General features: G+C 51.0%; 1 protein-coding gene across 5 annotated transcripts in view; it reads right to left on the bottom strand.

Moving 5' to 3' along the window:
- Positions 1 to 24641, bottom strand: part of RPH3AL (rabphilin 3A like (without C2 domains)) — an 87272-nt gene that overhangs the window by 34828 nt on the left and 27803 nt on the right. For all 5 annotated transcript variants that reach the window (XM_024211194.1, XM_024211193.2, XM_024211196.2 and 2 more), the window contains 4 exons: positions 21665 to 21777; positions 18867 to 19010; positions 16641 to 16770; positions 8963 to 9049 (listed from right to left, as the gene is read on the bottom strand). In XM_024211194.1, coding sequence (XP_024066962.1) covers positions 8963 to 9049; positions 16641 to 16770; positions 18867 to 19010; positions 21665 to 21741 — 438 coding nt within the window. In that variant the 5' untranslated portion in view covers positions 21742 to 21777. The remainder of the gene's footprint in view (positions 1 to 8962; positions 9050 to 16640; positions 16771 to 18866; positions 19011 to 21664; positions 21778 to 24641) is intronic.

The following is a 24641-nucleotide window of genomic DNA, read 5'->3' on the forward strand; positions in this document are numbered from 1 at the left end:
CGCCCACCAGGATGGGCATGGAAAGGCACTGTGGCAAGTTGGGGCAGCCTCTCCCCCACACATCAAGATGGGTATTTCATGCCAGTTGATAGACAGCCCCTGGCCCTGCCCCTGCCCCGGGTGGGAAATCATGAGACCCACAGAACTGTGGGTACAAGGAATCACAAGGCAAAGATTTTCATTCTTACACCAAACTGTCTTCCAGCAATGGAGACGGCCTCCAGACAGCAGGCAACTCGAGTTGTCACAGCTCAGGCTTCTGGGAACCACACTTACTGCCACAAATGCCCCGATTAGAGCCCTCAAGACCTGGGCCTTATTCCACTGATAGCCGTCGCAACAAGTTCCTCTGCCAGTGTGCCGGCTGTGCATCTGGACGACCCCGGCATCACTGAGAGCGGCTTACTGCTTTATCAACATCTGCTAGGTTAGCAACTGGCCTTGTTACAATCCCCTTGCTGACACCAGTCTGGATGGAAGAGGGAGAGCTGCCCTATCATACCAGGCGAGGGAGACATGCTCATTTGGGGAGAGGAATTTGTTAGAGTGGATCAGTCCATGGGCCTGTCCCGTCCAGTCTCCTGTCTGGGGACTCCTCAGAAGCAGGTTAGATGCAACTCTGGCTAATGCTCCTTGCCAGTTCTGCGATGCTGCACATGGTGCAGGGGTGGAGGGTAAGACTTGCTTCCGGATCCCCAGTGATGAGCTCGGCCTCTGGAGCATGAGATTGGATTGCCTTTATCTGAGCCCACATTGCTACAGATGGCACTGTGGGCTGTACACATCATCCAGGTCCCACTTTAAATCCATCTGTAGCCTTGGATGCATCTGTTAGGAAAACGTGCCCAGTGCCTTTATCACGAGTGCTAAGCTACAGTAAACAACACCGGGGGGAGGGTGGGGGAGTGGCACAGCTGGGGCTGCTTGTCTGTCACCCAGAGAACAGTCCTAGCCTAATGCAGATCAGATCAACCGCATTTCACGGCAAGGGACACAAACCCTCTCTTCATTCTGCAGGGTGGGAACGGGGATTTCACAGCTGATCTTTTATCAGGAACTGTATCCAGGCTCCATCTAGTTTACCTGCCCATGTTATTGCTCAGCAATACTGCAGCACTTTCCCTCATGGGTGGGTGAGTGCATGCGTGTTATTTCTGCACCCCACCCTTAGTAAAATGAGCACTGCTGAACATGGTGTTTTGCTTCTGGATGGCTGGGGCACCAGTGCACCAGCCGCAGGCAGAATCCATTAATCACTGCAGCTCTCCAGAAATAAGACACTGTGTCAGAGGAACTTATTCCTTATTGCTATTCAAAGCAGCCTGCTCAGCAGAGGCTTCAAGGAAACAGAGCAATGAGGACTCTGAACGACTGTGTCTGGGATTTCCAGTGGGGCCTAGGGGAGTTGGGCACTTAACTCCCATTAAAAGTCAATGTAAATACCAGCCTTTGTTATTTGGGCCTTGTTTTTGGCCCAGGCCCATTGGGGAGTTAACTGCAGTCGTGGCAGCACAGATACCATCTCCCCTGCATTGTGAATGGCTCCAGTGTGATAAGGAAGGGAGGGAGACAGTGAGACAGAACAGGTACCATTGCAGAACTACACGGCCTCCTCAGCGCAGCAGGGGATGCTCTCTAGGCCGAATCAGCAGAGTTAGAGACAGAATGAACCTGTTTTGCTTCTCCATTCCAGCAGCCAGCCAGAGCAGGCTCCTTCTGATAGAACAGGGACGTTTTCTAGGCAGCCAGGGGAGCCTCAAGCTTCTTAGTATAGGTGCTTTGGCTTGAGGTAAACTGTCCTCCGAGTGTGATTCCAGTAATGCCCAGGACCAAGTGACTTACTGTGAGGTGACCCAGCAAGTCAGCAGCAGGGCGGGGGACAGAACCGGGGGCACCGACTCCCAGTCTGCTGCTGTAGCCCAGATGTCCCGACCCACAAAGTGTCCCCCTCCTCCCCAGCCTCCATGCCCACCCACTTCTGCGAGGGCATTCCCAGTGGCTCACCCTATCACCTGGCTGCTAATTCAAGGGCAGGTATCCAGTACTAGCACTTGGTGAGGCAAACCATCGTGGGTGCACACGAGCCCAGTACTTCTTCTCATGGGTCTGAGGCGGACTCAAAGTGCAGAGCTGCAGTGTCATAATCGCGCTCCTGCCCTGAGCAAGCAGTGCTGCACCACTGCCGAAATACCGTGCCCACCACTGGGCCACAAGAGCCATTCTCCTCTGTGTTACTATGGCATGTCTGGGACCAGGTGATGGTTTACAGGGAAACTATTTGCCTGCGCTACGCCACAGGTGTAGTGAGGACATGCACCCAAGAAGGCACCACTGGCTTTCTGGATGGATAATTTGGACACTTCCATGTATTACCTTGGAAGCAATCAGCAGCAGAGAGCAAAGCTTCCATTAACTTCTCAGTGTCTTCTGCTCAGTTACAGCAAAAAGCCTTCTATGGAACCCACCTCTGTGCACTGGCAAGCATCCATCTGGAAGACAGTTTTGGACCCACTGCTAATTCCATGGCTCTGGCCTTCAACCACCATGGCTGCATGAAAGGTCATGTTAATGCTCTTATTCCACAGCCACTGTTCATAGGCAAATCAAAAGTGGGGCTGAATGTGGGAGGATTTACAGACCTGCCTTGGTGAACCGTGACACAGGCAATGGGCGTGAAAGTGCCGATGTTGTATGTATAGGAAGCAATGCACTGCTGTGCCACAGGCATTAAATTAACACACCCCCGTGCCTCCAAAACAAACTCTCAGCTGACAAACCACCACATGCTGCTAATAAACAAAACTAAGCTTCAGGTCCTTACTGGGCCAGCGACTTTTGTTTAAAAGCAACCAGTTTCCAAACACATGTCAAGAAATCTGTAGGATTCTCAATGGGCTGAGCAGGGAGGGAGGTGTGGTGCCAAGGGAAGATGGTGCTATGTTGGGCACTAGCCATTAGGAAAAGGAAGCAGATTTAGAATGACCTGGAAGCAGAAACCTCCCATTGTCACCTGAGCCCTCCAATCCCTCACCATTCATTAGGTAGATGGTTAAGAACGCCCATGTTATCACTTGCCCAGTAGCAGGCTTCCATCCCAGCCTTGCTTCTGATCCCTTTGGAAGGAATATGCCCCTGGATCAGATTGGCACGGACACGGGGTGTGTGTGTATTCCCTTTCCTCTGCAGAACGGGCCGCGGGTCATCTGCCGAGATCGACCGGGCATAGCCCACCTAATCGATTTCCTGCCATTGCAGGGGCATCGGTGCCATCTCAGTCCCTCCCGTTCTCTGCCAGGGGCACACACAACAGTTTAGTCTCCTGAGGACATAAGTCTGTAAAATGCGGTGACAGAACTTGCCCACTTTGCCAGGTGGTGGGGGGTTGAGAGTGGACACTGATCTATGCTCCAAGACGTTCCACAAGGGATTTAAAACAAAGGCATTTTCCGCCACCACAGGCTGATAGACGCCGTCCTCCCAAGCACAGTGGCAGAGAGGCACATGCCATCGCACCTCCCAATCCCACCTACATAAATAACTGACTGCTCAGAGACCAGAACTCGGGGTAAATGGTGTGCATCTCTCGAGCTGCAAAACGCCTTGGGAACAGAACGCTGCTAAGCAAGCAATGACTGAAAGTCCCCTCCTCTGCGCAGATACACACAGCAATCATCGTGCATTTCTAAAAGGGAACAACAATGGTAAAAGAATTTATTTTCTCTGCAACCCACCACTCCAGCCTAATGCAGTAACGGGCTTTTAATGGCTAGGCAGTGGAGGGAGAAAAGCAGGAAGGGGAACATTTGGAATGCCTGGAGTTAAGGTTTTGTCCTGCTGTCACTTAGAGCACAGGACTTGGCAAGAGGGGGCGGAGCGCTTTATACAAGATCAAGGTGATTCACACAGCTCCTGGGTCAGATTGACATAAAAAGGCTATGCAGTTGCTCCAGAGCTCAGCCCCAAGTCAGGAAAGCATTTCCACTTTGGGGAAGTAGTTAAACGTGCTCAACTCTCCCTGGGATTTCCGGTAATGCTGTAAGTTAAGCACGTGATTCAACACAGCCCTGGTTTGAACCATAGGCTTTGCTTGTGCCAGCATTTTCCCACCACTGTACTAGCATCAAAGTAGCTCCACAAGTGGAAGAGCTAGTGTCGAGAGGGCGTCTCTGTTTTTACCACCAGGACATCTTACTGAATGGGGGAGGCAACCTAGTGAGAGACTTATGTGGAAAAAGCTGAAGTACTCAATGCTTTTTGTGCCTCGGTCTTCACAGACAAGGTCAGCTCCCAGACTGCTGCACCGGGCAGCACAGTATGGGGAAGAGGTGAGCAGCCCACAGTGGTGAAGGAACAGGTTAAGGACTATTTAGAAAAGTTGGACATGCACAAGTCCATGGGTCTGGATCTAATGCTTCCGAGGATGCTGAGGGAGTTGGCTGATGTGATTGCAGAGCCATTGGCCATTATCTTTGAAAATTTGTGGCAATCGGGGGAGGTCCCAGACGACTGGAAAAAGGCAAATATAGTACCCATCTTTAAAAAAGGGAAGAAAGAGAATCCAGGGAACTACAGACCGGTCAGCCTCACCTCAGTCCCTGGAAAAATCATGGAGCAGGTCCTCAAGGAATCCATTTTGAAGCACTTGGAGGAGAGGAAGGTGATCAGGAACAGTCAACATGGATTCACCAAGGGCAAGTCACGCCTGACGAACCTGATTGCTTTCTATGATGAGATAACTGGCGCTGTGGATATGGGGAAAGCGGTGCACGTGATATATCTTGATATTAGCCAAGCTTTTGATACCATCTCCCACAGTATTCTTGCCAGCAAGTTAAAAAAGTATGGATTGGATGAATGGACTATAAGGTGGATAGAAAGCTGGCTAGATCATTGGGCTCAACGGGTAGTCATCAACGGCTCGATGTCTAGCAGAGTGCCCCAAGGGTCGGTCCTAGGGCCAGCTTTGTTCAACATCTTCATTAATGGTCTGGATGATGGGATGGATTGCACCCTCAGCAAGTTTGCAGATGACACTAAGATGGGGGGAGAGGTAGATACACTGGAGGGTAGGGATAGGGTCCAGAATGACCTAGACAAATTGGAGGATTGGCTAAAAGAAATCTGATGAGGTTCAACAAGGACAAGTGCAGAGTCCTGCACTTAGGACAGAAGAATCCCATGTACTGCTACAGCCTGGGGACCAACTGGCTAAGCGGCAGTTCTGCAGAAAAGGACCTGGAGATTACAGTGGACGAGAAGCTGGATATGAGTCAGCAGTGTGCCTTTGTTGCCAAGAAGGCTAACAGTATATTGGGCTGCATTAGTAGGAGCATTGCCAGCAGATCAAGGGAAGTGATTATTCCCCTCTATTCAGCACTGGTGAGGCCACATCTGATGTACTGTGTCCAATTTTGGGCCCCCCACTACAGAAAGGATGTGGATAAATTGGAGGGAGTCCAGCGGAGGGCAACGAAAATGATCAGGGGGCTGGGGCACATGACTTATGAGGAGAGGCTGAGGGAACTGGGATTGTTTAGTCTGCAGAAGAGAAGAGTGAGGGGGGATTTGATAGCAGCCTTCAACTACCTGAAAGGGGGGTTCCAAAGAGGATGGAGCTCGGCTGTTCTCAGTGGTGGCCGATGACAGAACAAGGAGTAATGGTCTCAAGTTGCAGTGGGAGAGGTCTAGGTTGGATATTAGGAAAAACTTTTTCACTAGGAGGGTGGTGAAGCACTGGAATGGGTTACCTAGGGAGGTGGTGGAATCTCCATCCTTAGAGGTTTTTAAGGCCCGGCTTGACAAAGCCCTGGCTGGGATGATTTAGTTGGGGTTGGACTAGATGACCTCCGGAGGTCTCTTCCAACCCTAATCTTCTATCATTCTATGATCTAACCTGCTCACAGCAGCACCAGACAACACAGCGCTAAAACACAGGCAGCCACAGGCACCTTGTCTATGTCAAGGTTTTGCTACACCTCCTGTTGAGCAATCAGTGCAGCTATTCTGGAGCTGTCCCTTCAGCAAAGGCACTGACTGAGTTAATGCAAACCCCGGCTTGCATTAACTCAGTGGTCCACTCATGGACCCAGTGATGGTGCTGCTACACCAACAGCTGACTGGGGGCATTGTTGAGTGTAGACCAGGGCTAATGCTCCCCCCACAGCTAAACGGGGGCCAGTGTTCAGTAGTGGTGGTAGGGCAGGGCCCCATCAGAGCTCACCAGTACCCGAGGGCGAGGATACACAGAGAATCCAGCAAAGGAGCAGGGAGTCAGCCAAACAAAACAAAAGGCAGCAAAACGAGCTCCATGGAGCCCTTTCAACAACACACACAGCTCGCTGTCCAGCCTGTCTCTTGTTCCTTGTTACACTGCTCAGATGGAGTGAATTGCAGTAATCGGTCTATTTGCCTTCCTCCGTGGAGGCCACAGCAACACCCCTGCTGGGGGAGCACCCGTCAGGCCAGGCATCCAGAGAGACAGGATTCTGCACCAGGGCTCGGCGTGCCAGTCTAAGAGCTGGCCCAGCTCTGAATCCTGGGGCTGACCTTGAAGGTGCTTCCTGGCAGGGCCCCGGCTATCTCAGAGATGGGCTCTGAGCCACCTTCTACGACTGGCTCCAGCATGGCACATGCTAGGCACAACCCCAGCACTGCCAACTGCAGGAGCCTGCTTGCCACAGCGCCACTCTCACTGCAGTCCCAATAAAGCAGTGAGGAAGGATTTGTTTTCTGGGCATTAGATTTTTCCCTAATTCCTTTGCTTTTCGAGGCAGGGGAGGAATATCGCAAAATGGGTTGGCAGCCCAAGGCACTTTTCATCAGTAGATCTCAAAGCACTTTACAAAGGTCAGTATCATCATCCTCATTTTACAGATGGGGAAACTGAGGCACAGAACAGTGATGTGATTTGCCAGAGATCACCCAGCAGCAGCCCAGAGCTCCTGAGTCCCCCCCTCCAGTGCTCTTTGCTGCGTCACTATCTGTTCCTGCACTTTGCTGTCCAAAGTTGCCCAAGCCAGTACTTTTCACTGGTGAGCAACACGAAAAGAAACCGAAGAGACAGAATTCCGGGGGGAGGGGGGAGAGAGAGAGGAAGAGATAAGGCTATTTTACTGCTGGTCTAAGAAGAAAGGTTCCATCAGTTTTCATTAGACAGAGCAGCACTTTGGTTGGAGCTGTGGTTTCAGCTACAGAGAAAGCTCTGAAGGTTATCGTCACCTGGCATGCTGGGCACACATAACACTTATTACTGGACATTTTAATGTTCTTTTCTGTCTAGTGATCACGGCTTTTATTATTTTGATATAAAGAATTTTTAAAAAGGCAATTAAACTGAGATGGGAAAAGATAATGCACGAGAAAGAGAGAGGGTAAAGCCCAAGACCGATTTCAGTCCAGCTCCAGCCCCCAGCTCTCTGTAGAGCACAAAGCATGCCTTGCCTTGCCTTACGTTACAAACCTGCACCTGAGTCTGGGGTACACAACATGAGAATTACCTCCCTGGAGATCACTAGAGGCTCATCACCCGGCACGGCCTTCCTGTTGTGAACCCAGAATTATACACACAAGGCACCCATGGACACTGAGCTGGAGCTAAATGTGAGCTTGCCAATTACACCTGCACAGAAACCACTTTTCCATTTCAAATCTAGGTACACACAGTTTCGCAGCAGCCAAATGACTGCGAGAAGGGTTTTCTTGGACCTAGTTAGTTCTGCAATTTGCCATACTGGGGCATCTTCACCTATTGGACACAGCTCCATGTTTCAAAGTTTCCATCTACACTTTTTGGGGTTAGTTGTTGCAGTTTAAGAGGCCCTATTCTGATCTGTGCAAACAAGGCAACCTCTGGAAGAGCTGTCGGCAGAGACTTTGCACCCCCAACGCCTCACTCAGAGCCAAACAGATTCTAGAGATGGCTGGGGCGAAGATCCCCCAAGAACTAGATGCAGTTTGATGCTTCTGAAACTGCCATACAAGTTTCAGCAACTAAGGGGATGTCTACACTGCAAAGAGAGGTGTGACTTCCGCACAAATAGACACAGCTAGACTAGCTTCAATCCAGCTAGCTCAAATAACGATAGCAGCCAGGGTGGCAGGATTGGCTGTACACGCCCACCTGGGAGCCTGGGTATGTATTTGAGAGACTATCCTACCCTGCTGCAGCTTCACTGCTATTACTGGAACTAGCTAGATCATAACTTAGTTTGGGTATGTCTACACGTGCTGCAGTCACACCTCTGACTGCGGTGTAGACACCCCGGAGTGCTAAGCAGGTGAAAAGAAGGGACGCATTGGCTGGGTTTCATAGCGTAGACGCTTAGATACCATAGTGACAGGCACTTGATAGACAGAGGGTCAGATCTGAAGCCAATGGAAAGATTCCCATAAACTTCAATGGGCTCTGGGTGAGGCCCATAGTTGGGGGATGCCAGACATTAAATAATCATGGAAGCAGCCTAGGACTCTGCAACACGAAGCCCCAAGGTGGAAATTACAGTGCTTTTGCTCTGGAACAGGAAGGACAAATACCACTACAGCTATGTGATAGGTTTTCTCTACTGCTACTCAAGGGCCAGCACCATGCAAAGTGGTAGTCTTGTTTACACTGGCTACGGAAAACCAGTGGAAAGGCAGGGAACAGAACCCACCTCGCCCGACTCCCAGTCCGGTGCCCTACCCACCAGACCATGCTAGGTGTCTCCTATGACCAATGACTCACCAGACAGGGAGCATTAAGAGATCCACCACCACCACTCCACCCATCTCCCTCAGAAGCTAGACCTCTCGCCTCAGTGTCTCTCTGCCAGGCTAACCTGACCGTGAGCTTAGCATCGCAAGTCCAGCCCCACGCTCCCTCGCCCTCTCTTGGAGGCACAGCACGAGTTTCTGGCACCAGGCATGTATTTCTTACACAGATTTACATTGGGGAAAGGCACCGCTCTCCTTTGTGGCTCTTTACCTCTCTTTGTTCACTGCAGATTTTGCACAGCCAGAGAGGGCGTTTCTGGGTCCCGAGACTTTCAATTCCGCATTTGGTGCAGACTTTCTGAAAATAAGGAGAGAGAAAGAGAAGGACACAGGACAACGTCAATAGCTTCCTCACTCCGACTCCTCACAACGCCACTTCGAAGGGTCTGTGCCGGGGCAAGTTTCACCCCAGAATTTAGGTTCTGCAAAAACAATGATTTTGCTTCTCCTTTCATTTACACCAGCGTAACTAGTGATCCCAGGGGAGTCACTCCTGATCTACACTGGAATCAGTGAGAGGAGAATCTGCCCCACTGCTTCCAGTTGTGTTACTCCTAATTTATAGCAGGGCCGAAGGAGAATCAGGTGTAACATTTAAACAAAACCTGAGACCCACAGAAATGTTTCCCAAGTTGTTGGGTTTCTTTTTTTTAAATGATCCCCAAATGAAGTAATCATTTCCCTACAAACTCTAAGACCCAAACATAGCAGCACTGAAACTGACAAGAAACACAAATGAAATGATCTCATCCATTTTCACTGCAATATAAAATTTTAATAGGGAAAAACTATTAGAGTTTTAAAATTCTTTCAATTTGAGTGAGTCAGGTAAAAGAACCCCATCCTCCCTATGTGATTTTTAACCTGACAGTGTCCCTTTCAGAAAGTGGCTGGGCAGTTATTGATTCTCTGCTGAGCTGGAAATGGAGCAGACCATACAAACAGGTGTATTTCCTGGAGACAACACCTGAATAGCATTTTATGGAATCTGTTCCTGTACAAGGGAACTTCCATGTCTCCACTGGCATAACAAGTCATTTATAGCTTGCATCATCTAATATTCTATAACAAAGCTGATGTACATCAGTCTTGGAGTACAGCTTGAATGAGGAATGGGATGGAGTCTTTGAGCCTCTTTGGACATCACAGCAAAAGCCACTCACCCAAGGGCCTAGGAGTGACATCTTGTTTACAGCAAAGAGGAATTAAAGCCCCCAGTTGGGATTTTACATATTCCTCTGATCTGCCCAGCCGGGACCAGCTCCAGGGATGCACATTCAGTCTCCATGTCTCATTCAATTCTTGGCCTCTCTGCTGGGACTGAGCTAAAGGGGTGACCGATGCCACTTATGCTGGTGGCTTTGGCACGCAGACACCTGTTCCACCGGGTACAAGCCTAAAGACCAACTATTTTGGTCAGTGTAGTCCGGAGGCTGTGCTCCTGAGCTTTAACCCTGGCTCTGCCACCAACTCACTGAGCGGCCACATCCAAGACGCAATCACTCTGGGTCTCTGAATCCCCAGGGGATGTTTACAATCATAGAATCATAGAATATTAGGGTTGGAAGGGACCTCAGGAGATCATCTAGTCCAACCCCCTGCTCAAAGCAGGATCAATCCCCAACTAAATCCCCAAATGGCCCCCTCAAGGATTGAACTCACAACCCTGGGTTTAGCAGGCCAATGCTCAAACCACTGAGCTATCCCTCCCCCACTAAAAATGAGCATCTGCAACTGCTACACTGCAGGCCATCAGACAGTCACTACCAAGCTTGGATGGCTTTAAGCGAGTGACTGCCATAAGCAAATATCTCCAATGGCTGGTGATGGGACACTAGATGGGAAGGCTCTGAGCTACTACAGAGAATTCTTTCCCAGCTACCTGGCTGGTGGGTCTTGCCCACACGCTCCAGGTCTAACTGATCGCCATATTTGGGGTGGGAAAGAATTTCCCCCTGCGTCAGATTGGCAGAGAGTAAACGGTACAGTCTCTGTAACCTGAAGTCTTTACATCAAGATTTGAGGACTTCAGTAACTCAGCCAGAGGTTAGGGCTCTATTACAGGAGTGGGTGAGCGAGATTCTGTGGCCTGCGACATGCAGGAGGTCAGACTAAAAGATTGTGATGGCCCCTTCTGGCCCTACAGTCTGTGAGGCTCTGGTTCTGAGTTGGTGTAATGGGGAACAGCTCCCTGTCCCATTTCCAACCGCATGAGCCACCCAAGCCCTCAGTGCCACGTGTATTTCAGTGCACTGTGATACGCAGCTCGCAATCTGAACAGGGCAAACCTCCTGCTCATGAAGATGTTGCACAAAGGCTGTTTTCTTCTCCCCGTGTGAAATTCACCCCCGCACAAGGAGCCCGGACAAGGTTTAGGCTCTGCTGACATCCTCCTCACGCCCTATTTCAAGAGCTTAGGTGGGGCACAGCCTTTGTACTGGGGCGGGGTGATTACATCGAGAGGGCATTACTACACAGATGTACACAACAGACAGATGGACAATCCCCTGCCCCTCTACCATTTGTTTGGCAGAGACTCTGGAGAATCACAACACTGTTCTCTCTGTGCGAGCGTGTGACCCCCATAGATGTTCCCTGCACTCCTGGGGAGAAGCAAATGGGCTCTGCATGGAGCCTAACAGCCTGGAACCTCAATCACACGTGTCTGTCACTCTCACCATTAAATCTCAGCTCAGCAAAGAACATGGAGCTCGCTCCTCCCACTTCACAATACAGTATGGGTTCCACTGCCAGATCAATGGCCTACGTGAAGAGCGTGGGGGTCCAAGTGCAGGTCCTAAGAGGAGACGTGACCACACCACACCACAACCCTCCGGAAAGCCTGGCATCCATTCACCTCTGAAGGCATACATCAGAACAGGCTCCTTGCCCCCACAGGAGAGATGCACCCCTCAAAACCTTAAGGCAGAACAGGCAGTAGTTGCTCCATTTCCAATTGCCTAACCCCTCACCCCAACCTAAGCACGGTCAGCTGTGCAAATGTAAACTCCGGCTCCCACAATATGGTGTCCATGAATGGCTCCTAATGGACCCATGACCACGTGGACATGGAAATCAGAGCATATCCCAACTCCACGACGGATACCAGAGTAGTAAAAATATATCCAGGAGGCTGACAAAGAGCCTTGCAGTGCATCAGGTGATGGGAACATCGCTGACGGTCCTATCTTGCCCTCTACCCGGGACTCCGATCTCACTGCCAGCTAGTTTGGGACAGGGCATCTCCGACACTTCAGGGGGATGAAAACCGCATGGCCTCGCCTCCCTCTTCGCTGAGCCCCCTTCCGTTCACAATGTGGCTCATAATACAGGCTGGAGGCAGCTCTGCCGGCATCGCTCCAACAGCATCACCCAACCAGCATGCAAATGCAGCCCCGTGTGGGCAGAGTCAGCTGAGGCCCGAGAGACCAAACTCCACTCCATGGTTCCAGAACAAGGTACCGGGGCCGCCCACAATGGAGGGAACAAACAACTGTGCCCTGTATGCTGTGCTCTGCATGGCCGACCAGCCAGCCGACATGGGGGGCGGGTGGGTATTAGCTGGAGGAAGCACTAAACAATTCCACAGAGATGCTGTTCTTTGTTTCTCCCCAATTCTCATCCCTCCCCTCTGCTGTGAAATAACCAGCAACTGGCTGTCCCCACTTGGAATGGGGCTGTCAGGACTCAATGCCTTGCTGCACAAACTGACAGGGACAGTAGATTCAAGCAGCAGAGTGTGCAGTCATTACCTGCTGCCCGTTTCACTGCACCCCAACCTCCTTCTCTCTCTGAAGACTGATTCAAACTCAGCCTTTAATACACTGGCAAGTTTAAAACGCCACATGGAATAATGCATTCAAATGCTCCCCCTAGTGGAGATTTGCAGAACTTTTATTCAATTTTAACTCCATATTTTAACACACTGGAGGTTCGGGTTTTTTGTTTTGTTTTGTTTTTCTCAGACTTGCTGGAAAACTGGAATCTTATCCCCAAAACCTCACTGTCAGGTTCTGAAGAAAGCCTCACATAAATAGATATGTGGATTTGCAGACACTTAAAAAAACCCCAAAAACTGTCATTCATTAGCTGAAATGCCAGACTCTTTCTTCTTCACCTATTTATTACAGGTTTATATTTATGATATGTTTCCAATAGTCATTACTGACACATCCTCAGTAAGTGGAATATCAGACTGTGTGTAATTGCTGTTATTGCTGCATGTAGACTCTGCATTTAAATGCTACACTGATTTCACACTTGTTGTGTTGTATTTATTTCTAAAATAATAAACAATCTTTTTAATATTGAAAAGGAAAAATTATTTTAACTTCAAATTCTAAACCAGAAGGTAGGAGCAAGAAAACCCACAGGATTCAAAGGGCTAGAAGCCTCTATATTTTGCAGAGGCAACTCACTTAAGATGTATTCATTGCTCTGTTTCGTATGCATTATGTTGCATTCATTACCAAAATTCCTGTTATTGAACTACATGTGGAGGGTGTTCCAATGAGATGGCAGCATTAGCAAGAAAATTATAAACTTCAGAAGTCCATAATCCCCTGACAAGTCACTGCTTATTGCACAAAGCATGGAACACGTGACCGATTTCTCCTTAGGGGAAGGCGGGAGGGAGCATGAAGTTATGTTGCATCTTTGTACCTGCTGAGGCTTACGAGTCTGCAGTACATCATGCCTGGTCACTACCCACCCCCACCACGCTGCTGAAAGGGGAGTAAAAGAAACCAACCCATAAGTCCTCAAACAAGTGGCACCCAGTGTGCTCAAAGCCTCAGGAGTCCTCACAGCAAAAGGTTCCTATCACCATACAGCAGTTGTGAAATTCACTAGATAGCAGAGTTCTTCCCTGAATTCCAGCTGACCTTCTCCAATCCGTGTCCCATGAATTCCTGGCTAACGGGGAATCATCGTCTGGAAAAAACAAATAAGTTTGCCCTTGGACAGGCCTACCATGCAAGGCTCTCAAGGTGCTTTAGGGTTCCCAACACACCCATGCACCCTGCAGGGAAGGTAACGTTATTAACCCTATTTCACAGAGGGGGAAGCTGAGGGACAGTTCATGCCACCCTCTGCCCCATCCTCAGCATGTGGGACTCACTGGAAGGGGGACCAGAAAATGCCCCAGTAAATGGATGTTTCCCTGCGGTTCTAACCTAGCTGGTTGTGGATGTGCTGAAAGCAGGATTTCCAGGGGAAGAGGGCGGGGAGCACAGCATGTCCTGTAATTCTCCCTCGCTTGAAATGAAGGAAATAAAGAGCAGTCTCCTGTGCACCAGCCCTTACCTCCCTACGAACAACTGAGAGAGTCGCAGGATTTGTGTCCAAGCTACCCGAGTGACCTTTGCCCTCTGCTCCACCAAGGGCAGTTGCTCAGACCACCCAGTTTGCCCCATCTCTGTGCTTCAGCTCAGGGACCACCTCCACCGTGCAGGTGCCTCCTTCATTACATCTTCTAGGGGGATTCTCTCCTTCCTTCCGCCTGTGTTCTGAGTTGAGGATCTCTCTGAAATAATCTGGGCCTGGTGGTTCACATATTTGCACACACTCACCCCAACACTGTGGCGACCAGTTGGGAAATCAGTCTACGTATACCTTCTGAATTCCAGTTTGATTTTATTAACTCTCTGTATCCTTCCTTATGTCTTAGGACTTTACTGAGTTCTTGTTTCATGCTCCTTGTGCTAAGGAGGCAGAGCAGTGGCACCTGGATTGGGTGAGTGGACTACTGACATTCGGCCTAGATCGAACAGGGCAATACAATGGGTATGCTAAAGAAGATGGCCAAAACAAGGAAACCAGTTCTGTCCAACTGGGCTGGTAACTAAGCAACAGCTAGCCTGTTTGTTTGTCAGGTGATCCAAGGGTGGACATTTGGGGGAGAAGCCATGTACAGGAGGGGGATCCTGGACACCCTAGAGGGCTCTGATCGAATCCCTCAGGAGTGGTGAGGAAACTGAGGCAGGGAAGGGCATGTGGGTACAACTTGGCATAACCTGTGTGCTGTCTAAAGAAAAGGGTAACTGTGCTGGAAACCTTTGCAAAGCCTGCATGTCCTGTGCTTCAATTATCACATGTCCCTAGAGAGAGGAACAGTAACCCAGGGCACCCACAAGGCCGGAGCTCTGCAACAGGGTGAGCTTAAGCTACTGGCGTGTCTTAGGGGGTCTGCACTGGTCCTGAGGCCTTGGGCAGCTGGACTGTGAGGTCCCACTTCCATGAAGGGGTAACAAAGAGTCTGTGCCCTGGGGTGCGCCAGCAGGACCAGAGAGACCGCATTGGAACCTGCCCAGGCCAAAGGAAGACCAAGAGCACACAGATCTCACGGGTGGGTCCCAAGCACAGCAGCTTGGCGAGCGTCCAGCCGGGACACAGGCACTTCGTAACAGTCCCAAACACACTGCCACACCCTAAGTTTGCTCAGCGTGGCAGAGCACACTCAGAGGTCCGAGTTATCCCATCCCAAGCCAGCGCGGGTGCTGCCTAGCGAGCTCTGCCGCCGACACCAAAGTGAACATGAAGAGGGCTCCGGGGATTTCAGCACTGACATACGGTAAATGTGCATTGACCTTCATGAATAACGACTCTGAGCCCCTCGCTCCACAGAACCCAACAGCAGCAGGAGCCCAGATGCTGCCCGATGCAGGGCCGTCTTTCCAGCCTACCGAGAGCCCGAGATACCACAGACTGCAGACACAGTTAGCATAGTACAGATACGTGGTCCACACAGATTACTGTCCCTCCACCCGTGATCTGAGCAGCCAGCTTAATGGGATGGTACAGCCATTGAGACTACAGGTCCCAGCATGCAATACTCCATCTTTATCGGAGAGGACTGCTGGGTTGCATGCTGTGGGCTCCATTAGGCCACCTCCCTTGTGGTGGTGGGACTGGGGTCCATGGGGCAGCTCCAGCTGCCCCACAGGCCTCACTTTAGCCACTGCTACCCAGAGGGGATATTGCCAATGTGGGCGGCTCCCTTCAGCCTCCTTGCAAGGCTGAGCTGGGCCCTGAACAGACACGCTGCTCCCAGCCTTGCACCTATGCTCATGCTTCCCTGTGCATGTCACTGAGGCAGAACTATGGAAAAGGGAGATTTCTCCCAGGGCAAGATGAGTTTCAAATGTATGAAAAAAGCAACATCCCAGCAGAGGCTCTCAGAGGAGGTGGTGGTTGCCTTGGAGATCGTCATCTCCGCAGCTCTCCGGCTTAACCCCTTGGTTGCTGGAGTCCGGACAAGCAGTGGTCTCCCATCGAAACATTACATTGCAGCAAAAACCCTGCAAACTGAAGCCCGCCACCTATTTCAAATAGCACGGATGTCACTGGGACAGCAACATGCTGTAACCTTGCAGCAAGGTTTAACCATGCACTAGCCAGGGGGATGGCTCAGGGGACTACACATTAGCCCTGAAATAACTAGTTCCAAAAGGGTGGATCTGAACCTTCAGACCTCTGAGGTAGAGAAACTGAGCACCTTGCGGTTACTGGGCGGAGGCTCGGACAAGACCTCGATAATGAGGCGCATGGAGCTTCCTGTGAGAGTTCCTCATTGAGCATAATTGCTGCCCCCGCCCCTCACTGTGCAAGCCCACTGTTTGCCTGACTGATGCCTTCCACCCCAGAGGTGGCTGCAGTTCATTGGGGTTCTAGACACAGGGTTTGTAAAGCTTTTTTGGGATCTTGGGGGAATGAGACACTTAACGTGATATTAAGGACTGGGCAGGGACCAGATCCTCTGGGGGTTTATTACAAAGCACACCAGAGTTAAATGCTGTCCAGCCAGTCCCCACCCCCACCCCCGCAAGATCAACCTGAGATGGATTAGCCTCCTGGGTATTTATAGGAAAACAAGATGCCGGGAAGCTTACCTTTTTGCAGTCCTGACAGAAGACCGATGTGGTCCCCAGCAGCCCCAACAGCTCGCCACAGAGTAAGCACTGAGACAGCCCATTCCCCATCACGTTCTTCCTCATGTTTTCCAGCCGCTCCACCAGGCGCCTGTAGGGGAGCAGAGATTAGAGGAGATTCCTTTGGAATTACTGCAGTGAGGCAGACTCTGCAGGGAGGAGCATGGGCTAGTGGTTAGATCTGGACACCTGGGTTCTGTTCCTGGCCCACGCTCACCACCCCTCTTCGTGCGGCTTTGAGCAAATCACTTAATCCCCATGACTCAGTTTACCCATCTGCAAAATGGGAACAACACCACCCAGGTAACACAATATAAACAGACCGGGGACAGCCATGTTGTATCCCTGGCTCGGCCAGTGAGTGCAGAGCAAGAAGTTATGTTCACAGTGCATGCAGGGGATGTTTCAGCATTCTAACGAAGGGTGGCTAATGGGGCAGCATCACACGGGTTGTATGGCCTTCAGCTTGCAGCACGGAGCAAAGGCTTCCTGCCTTTGGGATGCAGATGGGCTTTAAATGCATATGTCGGAAAGCAGGGCTCCTACAGGAAAACAACCCAGCCCAAAATGAAGGGCGCAGAGGAAGCTGGGTAATACCCCACTGGCAACAGCTCAGGTTCTAGGACATTACCATGGGCTGCCAGTGCAGGGGTGGGAGCTCTGGAGATACCACCCTATGCCTGGCTCCGAGCTGGGAAGCCCAAATCTGAGGCCACAGGACCCCAAGCGGGATGGGGAACACCAGCGAGACTTCGCATTAATAAATAGGCTGCTTTCGATGCAAAAAAAGCAAAAGTCTGCATGTGAGGCGTCCACAGCAGCTGGAGTGGGAATGCAGGGGCTGCCAACTTGACTACAGAACGTGGATGGCGTACAGAGCTAGGATTATGGCTCTAGCTCACCAGCAGTGCTTCTATTTATACAGGGAGCAAAATAATAATAATGGAGTTTATCAACGGCAGAAACCAGCAGCAGCTGTGCATGTGGGTGCGCTAAGGGAGAAAAGGCAAGGCCATTTTTCACCCACCTACATTCTCATTGGGACCAGAGCCCCATAAAGCAAGCCAGGCACCGATGGGAAAGCAAGGTTTGTTTGGAAGGGGCACAGACCCTATAGTGAGGCGATTGGGACAGACAGCAGAGCCATAAGGAGCCATCACGGCTGATTCTGTGACCCGTGCCCTCCACATAACAGAACTTTGAAGAGTTAGTAGAAGAACTTCAGCGAGGGCTTTAACAAGCCAGGGGCTGGTGCTTAGAGGGACCTAGGGCTTTCCACCCTTAGCTCACCAGCCAAGAGGGAGCGGTTACCATCTGATGCTTGTGCAGTAGCTTTCACATATGATGGGTCTTACAGCACACTGACACAAACCACCGTGGCTGGTGCTAAATAGCACCCTCCCCGAGGTCCAGGCAAGTCAGTTTCCCGGGAAAGGTTTTGGTGCATCGGGGGAATTTTGCACAAGCTGTGCCTGATCCAGGGGTCTTCCTTTCTCCTCGCCCTTTAATAACGAGCCCCCAGTGGCTTCCCCCTGGGCGACTTGCTTGCTTTGATACAGTCAGGCGCAGGGTTAACACTGTCCCGTCTGCCAGACCAGTCCTTCAACTCAGCCAAAAGTCAAACGAAACATGGCGTGGCGAAGGTACCGACGGACGAGGATGATGCCAGTCAGTTAATGACTCCGGCTAACAAACCCTTCCCATGGAGTCAGCCAGCCAGAACACTCCACGCTCACTGCTCTGAGCAAACAACCCCAGAGAATTACTGGGCAGCCGGAGACTGTCACCCAGGAGTTCTGACTGCAGCCCCAACGCTGGGCAGCTGTGCAGCTCAGTCAGGTTCCTAAGGCCTTGGTAGGAGCCATGGGTGTGGCTACCGTAGCCAGGACAAGCTCACCCCCCAGCTACACGAGGTGTTGCCCCAGTGGCTGTAGTCAGAGCAAACCCCTGGTCTAGACAATCTCCAAGTATGGGAGTGAGAAGGAAGAGAGCCCCCATCCTGCCTTTCGCCCAGCCCAAATCAGGGCTAGACAGACTGGGTGTGGGAGACACTGACCGAACTGATACGCAGCCTGCGCGGTGATTGGAGCACAGCAGGACCGGAGAGCCACCTTCCTAGGATGGATCCTATGCCCTCCTCCAGGGAGAAATAAACAGCAAGTCCCTAGCTGGGCCGGGCGACCGTACCCGATTCGCTGCTGCTCAACAAGGTCCAGCTTCTCCGCCCTGCGGATGACCTCCAGGATGACCTCCAGCTCCTTCGGGTTCAGCACCTGCGTTTTCCTCTGCTTGTCAGTCTGGTTTGTGTGCACCGACCAGCCAGTCTGGAGCCTGCAGGGTGGGCAGTGTCACACTGAAGGCTGGAATAGCACAGAAATCCTCTGCCACGCCCCAGGTCCTGAACCTGGGAGCCTAGAAAATCACAGCCATCGACTTGCCTGCAGAGATGCCGGGTCCCAAGCAGAAATCTATCGACACGACCGTTTCACGTTCCACACTTCACCTTCCCCACAGGGCTGAGAACCGATTTCCTGCCACTGACCTAACTCCTCCCGTCCTTGGATGCCCCTTCTTTTGAGCAGGCCTAGTTTTCATTTTACACTTGGGTGTCATTACCCCAGGTGGGGCGTCAGCAGAAGAAAGCACCGTCTAGTGGTTAAAGCAGGGGTCCCTGCCCCCACACACTGACAGGCCCCTTTAAGACATCTCATGCTGGGCACCCAACAATATTAGGCACTTTTGGAACCATAGGCCTGGGAGTTCATCCCCAGCTCAGCCACTGACCTGCGAGGTGACCTGGGGGATGCCTGTTTCTCCTCTCTGTCAAATGGTTTAATTCTCCTACACCTCACAGGCTTACAGCCCTAACTCACTAGCATTAGTAAAGGGTTCTGAGACCACTAAATGACCTTAGATATACTCGAGCAGCACAGAGCACCATGATAACATGTGGCTCAGTGCCAGATAGCCGAGCCTAAGGGGAGCTCCACAGCAGTGACTGCAGGAGGCTCTGTCCTGCCCATACAATGCTTACAGCCCCAGTCCTGTCCAGCTGGGCGCTGTTACGTTTTTAAGCCCTTTGAAGCTGACCCAGGAGGTTCAGCTGGGAGCAGGACTGGGGGCAACAGGGCACAGGCTGCTGCCAGAGGAAAGCAGCTAGAACAAATACAATTCAAGCCACTGACTTATCCCAGTCCCCTCCCCACCAGCAATCTGACTTGAGGGAGAAAACAAGATCAAATGACATGTGCCTCCAAACAAAAGAGCAGGCGCCAGCTGGGGGAGGCCATGAATTATAGATGGGGCGCTGCTAGGACTGGCTTTTGCATCCACCAACTTTGCTTATTAAATATAGGGTTGGTAGTGGGAACTCAAAGGAGGGTGGGGGTTGCAAGCTATTGCACAGGAAGGAAACTCCAGACAGCATCCGAACACAGGGCTGCACCTCAAGAGGCATCCAAGCAGCGATTCCTGTGGCTGTCCTCAGGGAAGCCAAATGACATAGTTGGCCTCCAGCAAGGCAGCTGCATTGTGACTATAACACCTGGAGCAGTGCAGCGGCTTTGAGAAAAACCCTGCACTGTGGGTCCTGGCAGACTTCACAAGCTAAGCAGGGTCAGGTCAGGTCATTACTTGGATGGGAGACTGGCTGGGGCAGATAGGTACTGCTCTCAGTGGGGCAGGCAAGCCACTAGCTGGTGCCCCCTTTTTGACTTAGGTAACACACCAAGGCCCAGGCCTGCTGCTACAGGCTGTCTTATGAGGCAGATGTACAACTCACGGTGGTCGTTAATAGTACCTTGGCACACTTCACCAGAGCAGGAGTCAATCCAGGCCGTTACATTCTGTCTAAACGCACCTGGCAGAGTCAGTGGGGTACAGCCTTCTCCAAGTTATCCATTGGAGTGCATGTTACCTCTTAAGCAGCTGCCCCATTTCACCCAAGGGGGGGCTGCACTGCAGTGACGCTCTGATCATTGCACAGCTTGTGGATCAGTTTCAGGTTTTAGAGCATGTTCAGTCCCTTCAGGCAGGAAGGAGTGACAGGAGTGATGCAGGATGTTATTACGTGCCCTGCTCAGCACAGGAGCAAAGCCATCAACTCCGAGGAAGCTCAGGTCTCACGGGGAGCAGGAGAGACCTCTCCTCTCCCACTCCTGCCCAAGCCCCAGGCCGGGTCTGAAAAGCAGCCACAGCTGTGGGTGTGGAGAGACCTAGTCTCTAGATCAGGTAAAGAGACAGGGCATGACCCTTTCACGAGCTGGGCAGGCTGGGAACCCTCTCCAGGGTGTGGAATGAGAGCTAGGGCTTGGGCTGCCCACAAACCAGAACCAATGTAACTAACCAGGTTTTGATCCACCCCGTTAGCTACTTGGCTGCAAGTGTGTCAGTGGGCAGCAGTTGTTCAGAATGGAAGTGTCTGATGTCCACTGAACAGCTCTGGTTTTCATGTGCTAATCCCACACTCAGACTTGCATGGGAAGAAAACAAGACGGTTCCAGTTTGTGTGTGGACCAGCCCTGGGCACAGTGCAAGTCAGTCTGGTGAAGGAAAAACCTCACAGGCCTGGCAAGGGAAGCCAGTTTGGAGGGATGGATTGTGGGGGATTTCCATTGGGTTCCTCTAGCATGGCCAATAATAAACTGGGTTTTGGCTTATCTATGCACCATAGTATCTACAATACCCCTCTCGCTTGCCTCGGAATAGACAGGAAGCTTGTGGGAGAGCCAGGAATTGAACCCAAGCCCCAGACCACTGCTCTAACCACTGGGAAACCTTTCCTCCCCCCTTACAGGCTCTGTCTTTGCAGTTCGGGCACTCTGAGATCCAGGGGACCCTGCCTCACAGGCAACTAGCACCGCCCCTTCTGCCCCAGACCCACAGCCTGAGAATCAGCCTGGAGGGCAACAGTAAACGCTGTAAGAGATCACGCTCTGCGGCCCCTGCTGTTAACAGAGAGAGGGGAAACAACAGGAAGCACTCACTTGGCTCTCAGCGCCAGCTGCCGGTCATTGGGACACACCCACTGATCGCTGCCGTTACCAAAGATAGTATCAGCCATGGCAGGAGACTGGAGAGAAGGCCGGAGGAATCACACCTGTAAGAAAAGGAAACAGCACCAAACACTAAGTCAGTCATTGACCAACACCTGCCTAGAGTGAACATAGCCACCAGCCCAGGGCTCCGCTCAGAGCCCAGCTCCATGTGCTGCTCTCAGCAGCAGACTGCAGACCATGGGAGCCAAGCTCCAGCATTCAGATCCAAGGGCAGAGCTTGGCTCGTGGGCTGAACACATCAGGGCACTAACCAAGGGCAGCGCTCACGTACCTTTGCACAGCAAGACTCAAGGTCTCAGGAGAAACCCACTCCTCAGAGCAGCGCATTGGAGAGCTGGGACCCGGAGCTGGGAATGGGCAGGCCCAGGGGGCTAGTGCTCTGCCCTGCCATGCAGGAGACATGCGTTCTGTTCTTACTGCCCCAGGCCAGCAAAGGGCTGGTGACAGATTCTGCACAATTGTAAGTTGCATTTTGATGGTCCTAAAAGCATGATGCCAGGAAAACCATCTAGGCCAAACTTTCTTGCCACACTGATCTGTACTGCAAGAATCGTGGCCTCTTTGTCCTTCCACAAAATGAACCTTGGCTGCTGCTCAAAACACCAGCATGTGATTGCTTTAGACACATCCCCTGTACATGCCAGACCATCTCTGTGTACCCATTACAGCCTTCCAATGGAATAGCCAGCAATGAACTGCGGATCAGTCCATAATCAGGGATCACGGTTTAATTCCAGACCAATGCACCCACACAGAGACAATACTATTTCAATCTAGTCTCTATCTGCTGCTCCAGGGGAGGAAATTATTTGTCTTCAACAGCTGCTATAGGCCTGTAGATGTTCTGGGCAAAAAAACAATTGAGGCTTTAAGTTGATCTACATAAGGAAATGTATTTAATTAAGATGGCAGGTTGGCTAACAGGTGAACATGTTGCACTAAACAGCTTTCTCTACCTGTAATTTACTTGCTTTTACCTACAGCTCTCATCGGAAGCCTGTGCTTTGTGGATGCGGAGGATTTTATACAGAGGGGCTTGCTTATCATATTGCAAAACCTTGTTACTTCAGCCCAGGGCAGAGTACAGACAAACTCTTTCATAAGAAGTGATTTAAGCTTGAACTGGTTTTCTAACACTTCAGGAACACCAGGGTAATCAATGAGAGGGGAGGAAATGTGAACAGCTGCTGGCTCTACGTCCTTCCGGGCTTAATCTATCTAGTTTTGATTCCAGCAGGGACAAGAAAGAAAAACATTGAAAGACTCTTGATCAAAGTACATTGTCTACAGTCAATAAAAGCTCCCAAGTCTTTTCACCAAGCTTGTCTCTCATCCAAGTGCTCTCAGCCAGGTGGCACGAGGCATTCCCCAAGCAGCAGTTTCAGAGCGAGGGCGCGTAGCTGTTTGGTCTCCTGGATCCCCAACAAAATGCTGTAAAAGTGCCGGTAGGTTTTTGCAGTTCCTGCTGAGGCTAAAACCACTTGGCACTTAAGAGTTATGGGTCCATTTATTTTTTAATTTACAAAATATGCCTGATGCCAGTATCTCAGGGAGCACATGCTTCACTTAATGCACTGTATTTTATAAACAGTGTTCAAACAAAACAAAAAAATCACTCTCTGACTCCCTCTGGTTCCTCTCCACTTTGCACTACATCTTCTATACAATACACTCCAGCTCTATCAGACCAGCAGAATCAAGGAGCTTCCACTGAGAATGCGTGTGCAGATGTTTGCATCTGGGGACGGTTAGCTTGATCCCAGCTGCTGCAAGGACACACGGGGTGGTGCGTTATTTGGACAGTATATGGTGAACATACAGTGGCACTTCCCAGCAGGCGAGCTCAAAGCTCTGTGCAAATATTAGTTAGGCTTCACAACGCCCCCCACCTGGTAAAGTAGGTGAATATCATCACCCCATTTTACTGACACGTAAGCTGAGGCAGAGAGAGGGGAACTGATCAATCAGGAGTCCTGCCTCATGGGTCCACATTCTCACTGGGAACATGGACTCTGGGAAGAGTGTTTGCAGTCATTTGCTGTAAACTTCTAAACTCTAAAGGGGTTTTAAAGCGAGATATAAATCTTGGGGCGAGCGCATTCCGGGGTGCGATCCCTGGAAGAACTGCACAGGTGTGGAATCTGCTCAAAGACCAAGCATGTGGCAGAGCACACCAGCACTCTGGAAGGCAGGGTCTTCACTGCTATGCATATCAACAGTTGAGGTTGAACTGCGAAACAGTAGCACCTGAGTGGGCTGCTTGATAGCAGCAAGTTCTGGGTTCAGCATTTATGCTCAGCTTTGGGTGACAGTGTGTGACGGGGAATTCATCTTCGCATCCCAGTAGGGCTGGCAGAAAAGCCACAGACTGCTCTAAGTGCTAAACCAAAGTAAACATGACATGCGTGCCTAGCGATACTCCATGCAGAGCACAGCCGAAGGCACCTCACACCAGGGAAGCAGGGAGGCTACCCGTGGGAACTTTCACTAGAGATTGTGGAATGTCCATTGCTTAAGTGGGGAGACAATATTTCCCTCTGCATTGGGATCAGCCTGCTTCTCACGCCTAGCCTAGACAGGCCCTGTATGAGAGGGACAGACAGACGGACATCTAGGCCTATAGAGAAGCCAAAGTAGTCTGCAGGGTCAGAATTTTCAGAGGTGGGCACAGAGGGTACATCTACCCTCAGCGCCTGGGAAGACTCACAATGATGCATACAAGCAGGGAAGTCCTGCTCATTTCCATTGGCCAACACCTACAGCTTTCAGGTTTATCGTCCCTGGTTCAGCAGCTGGGAGGATGTTGTCTTTTCCTCCTACAGAGCAATGCCACATGAGAGGCAGCATAATGGCTGCAGAAGGACAGGAAGAAGCACGGAGTCATACTTGCTCACCCTACCTAGAC

Source organism: Terrapene carolina, unplaced genomic scaffold (genome assembly GCF_002925995.2).
Source record: "Terrapene carolina triunguis isolate 2854851 unplaced genomic scaffold, T_m_triunguis-2.0 Scaffold231, whole genome shotgun sequence".
NCBI classification, from domain to species: Eukaryota; Metazoa; Chordata; order Testudines; family Emydidae; genus Terrapene; species Terrapene triunguis.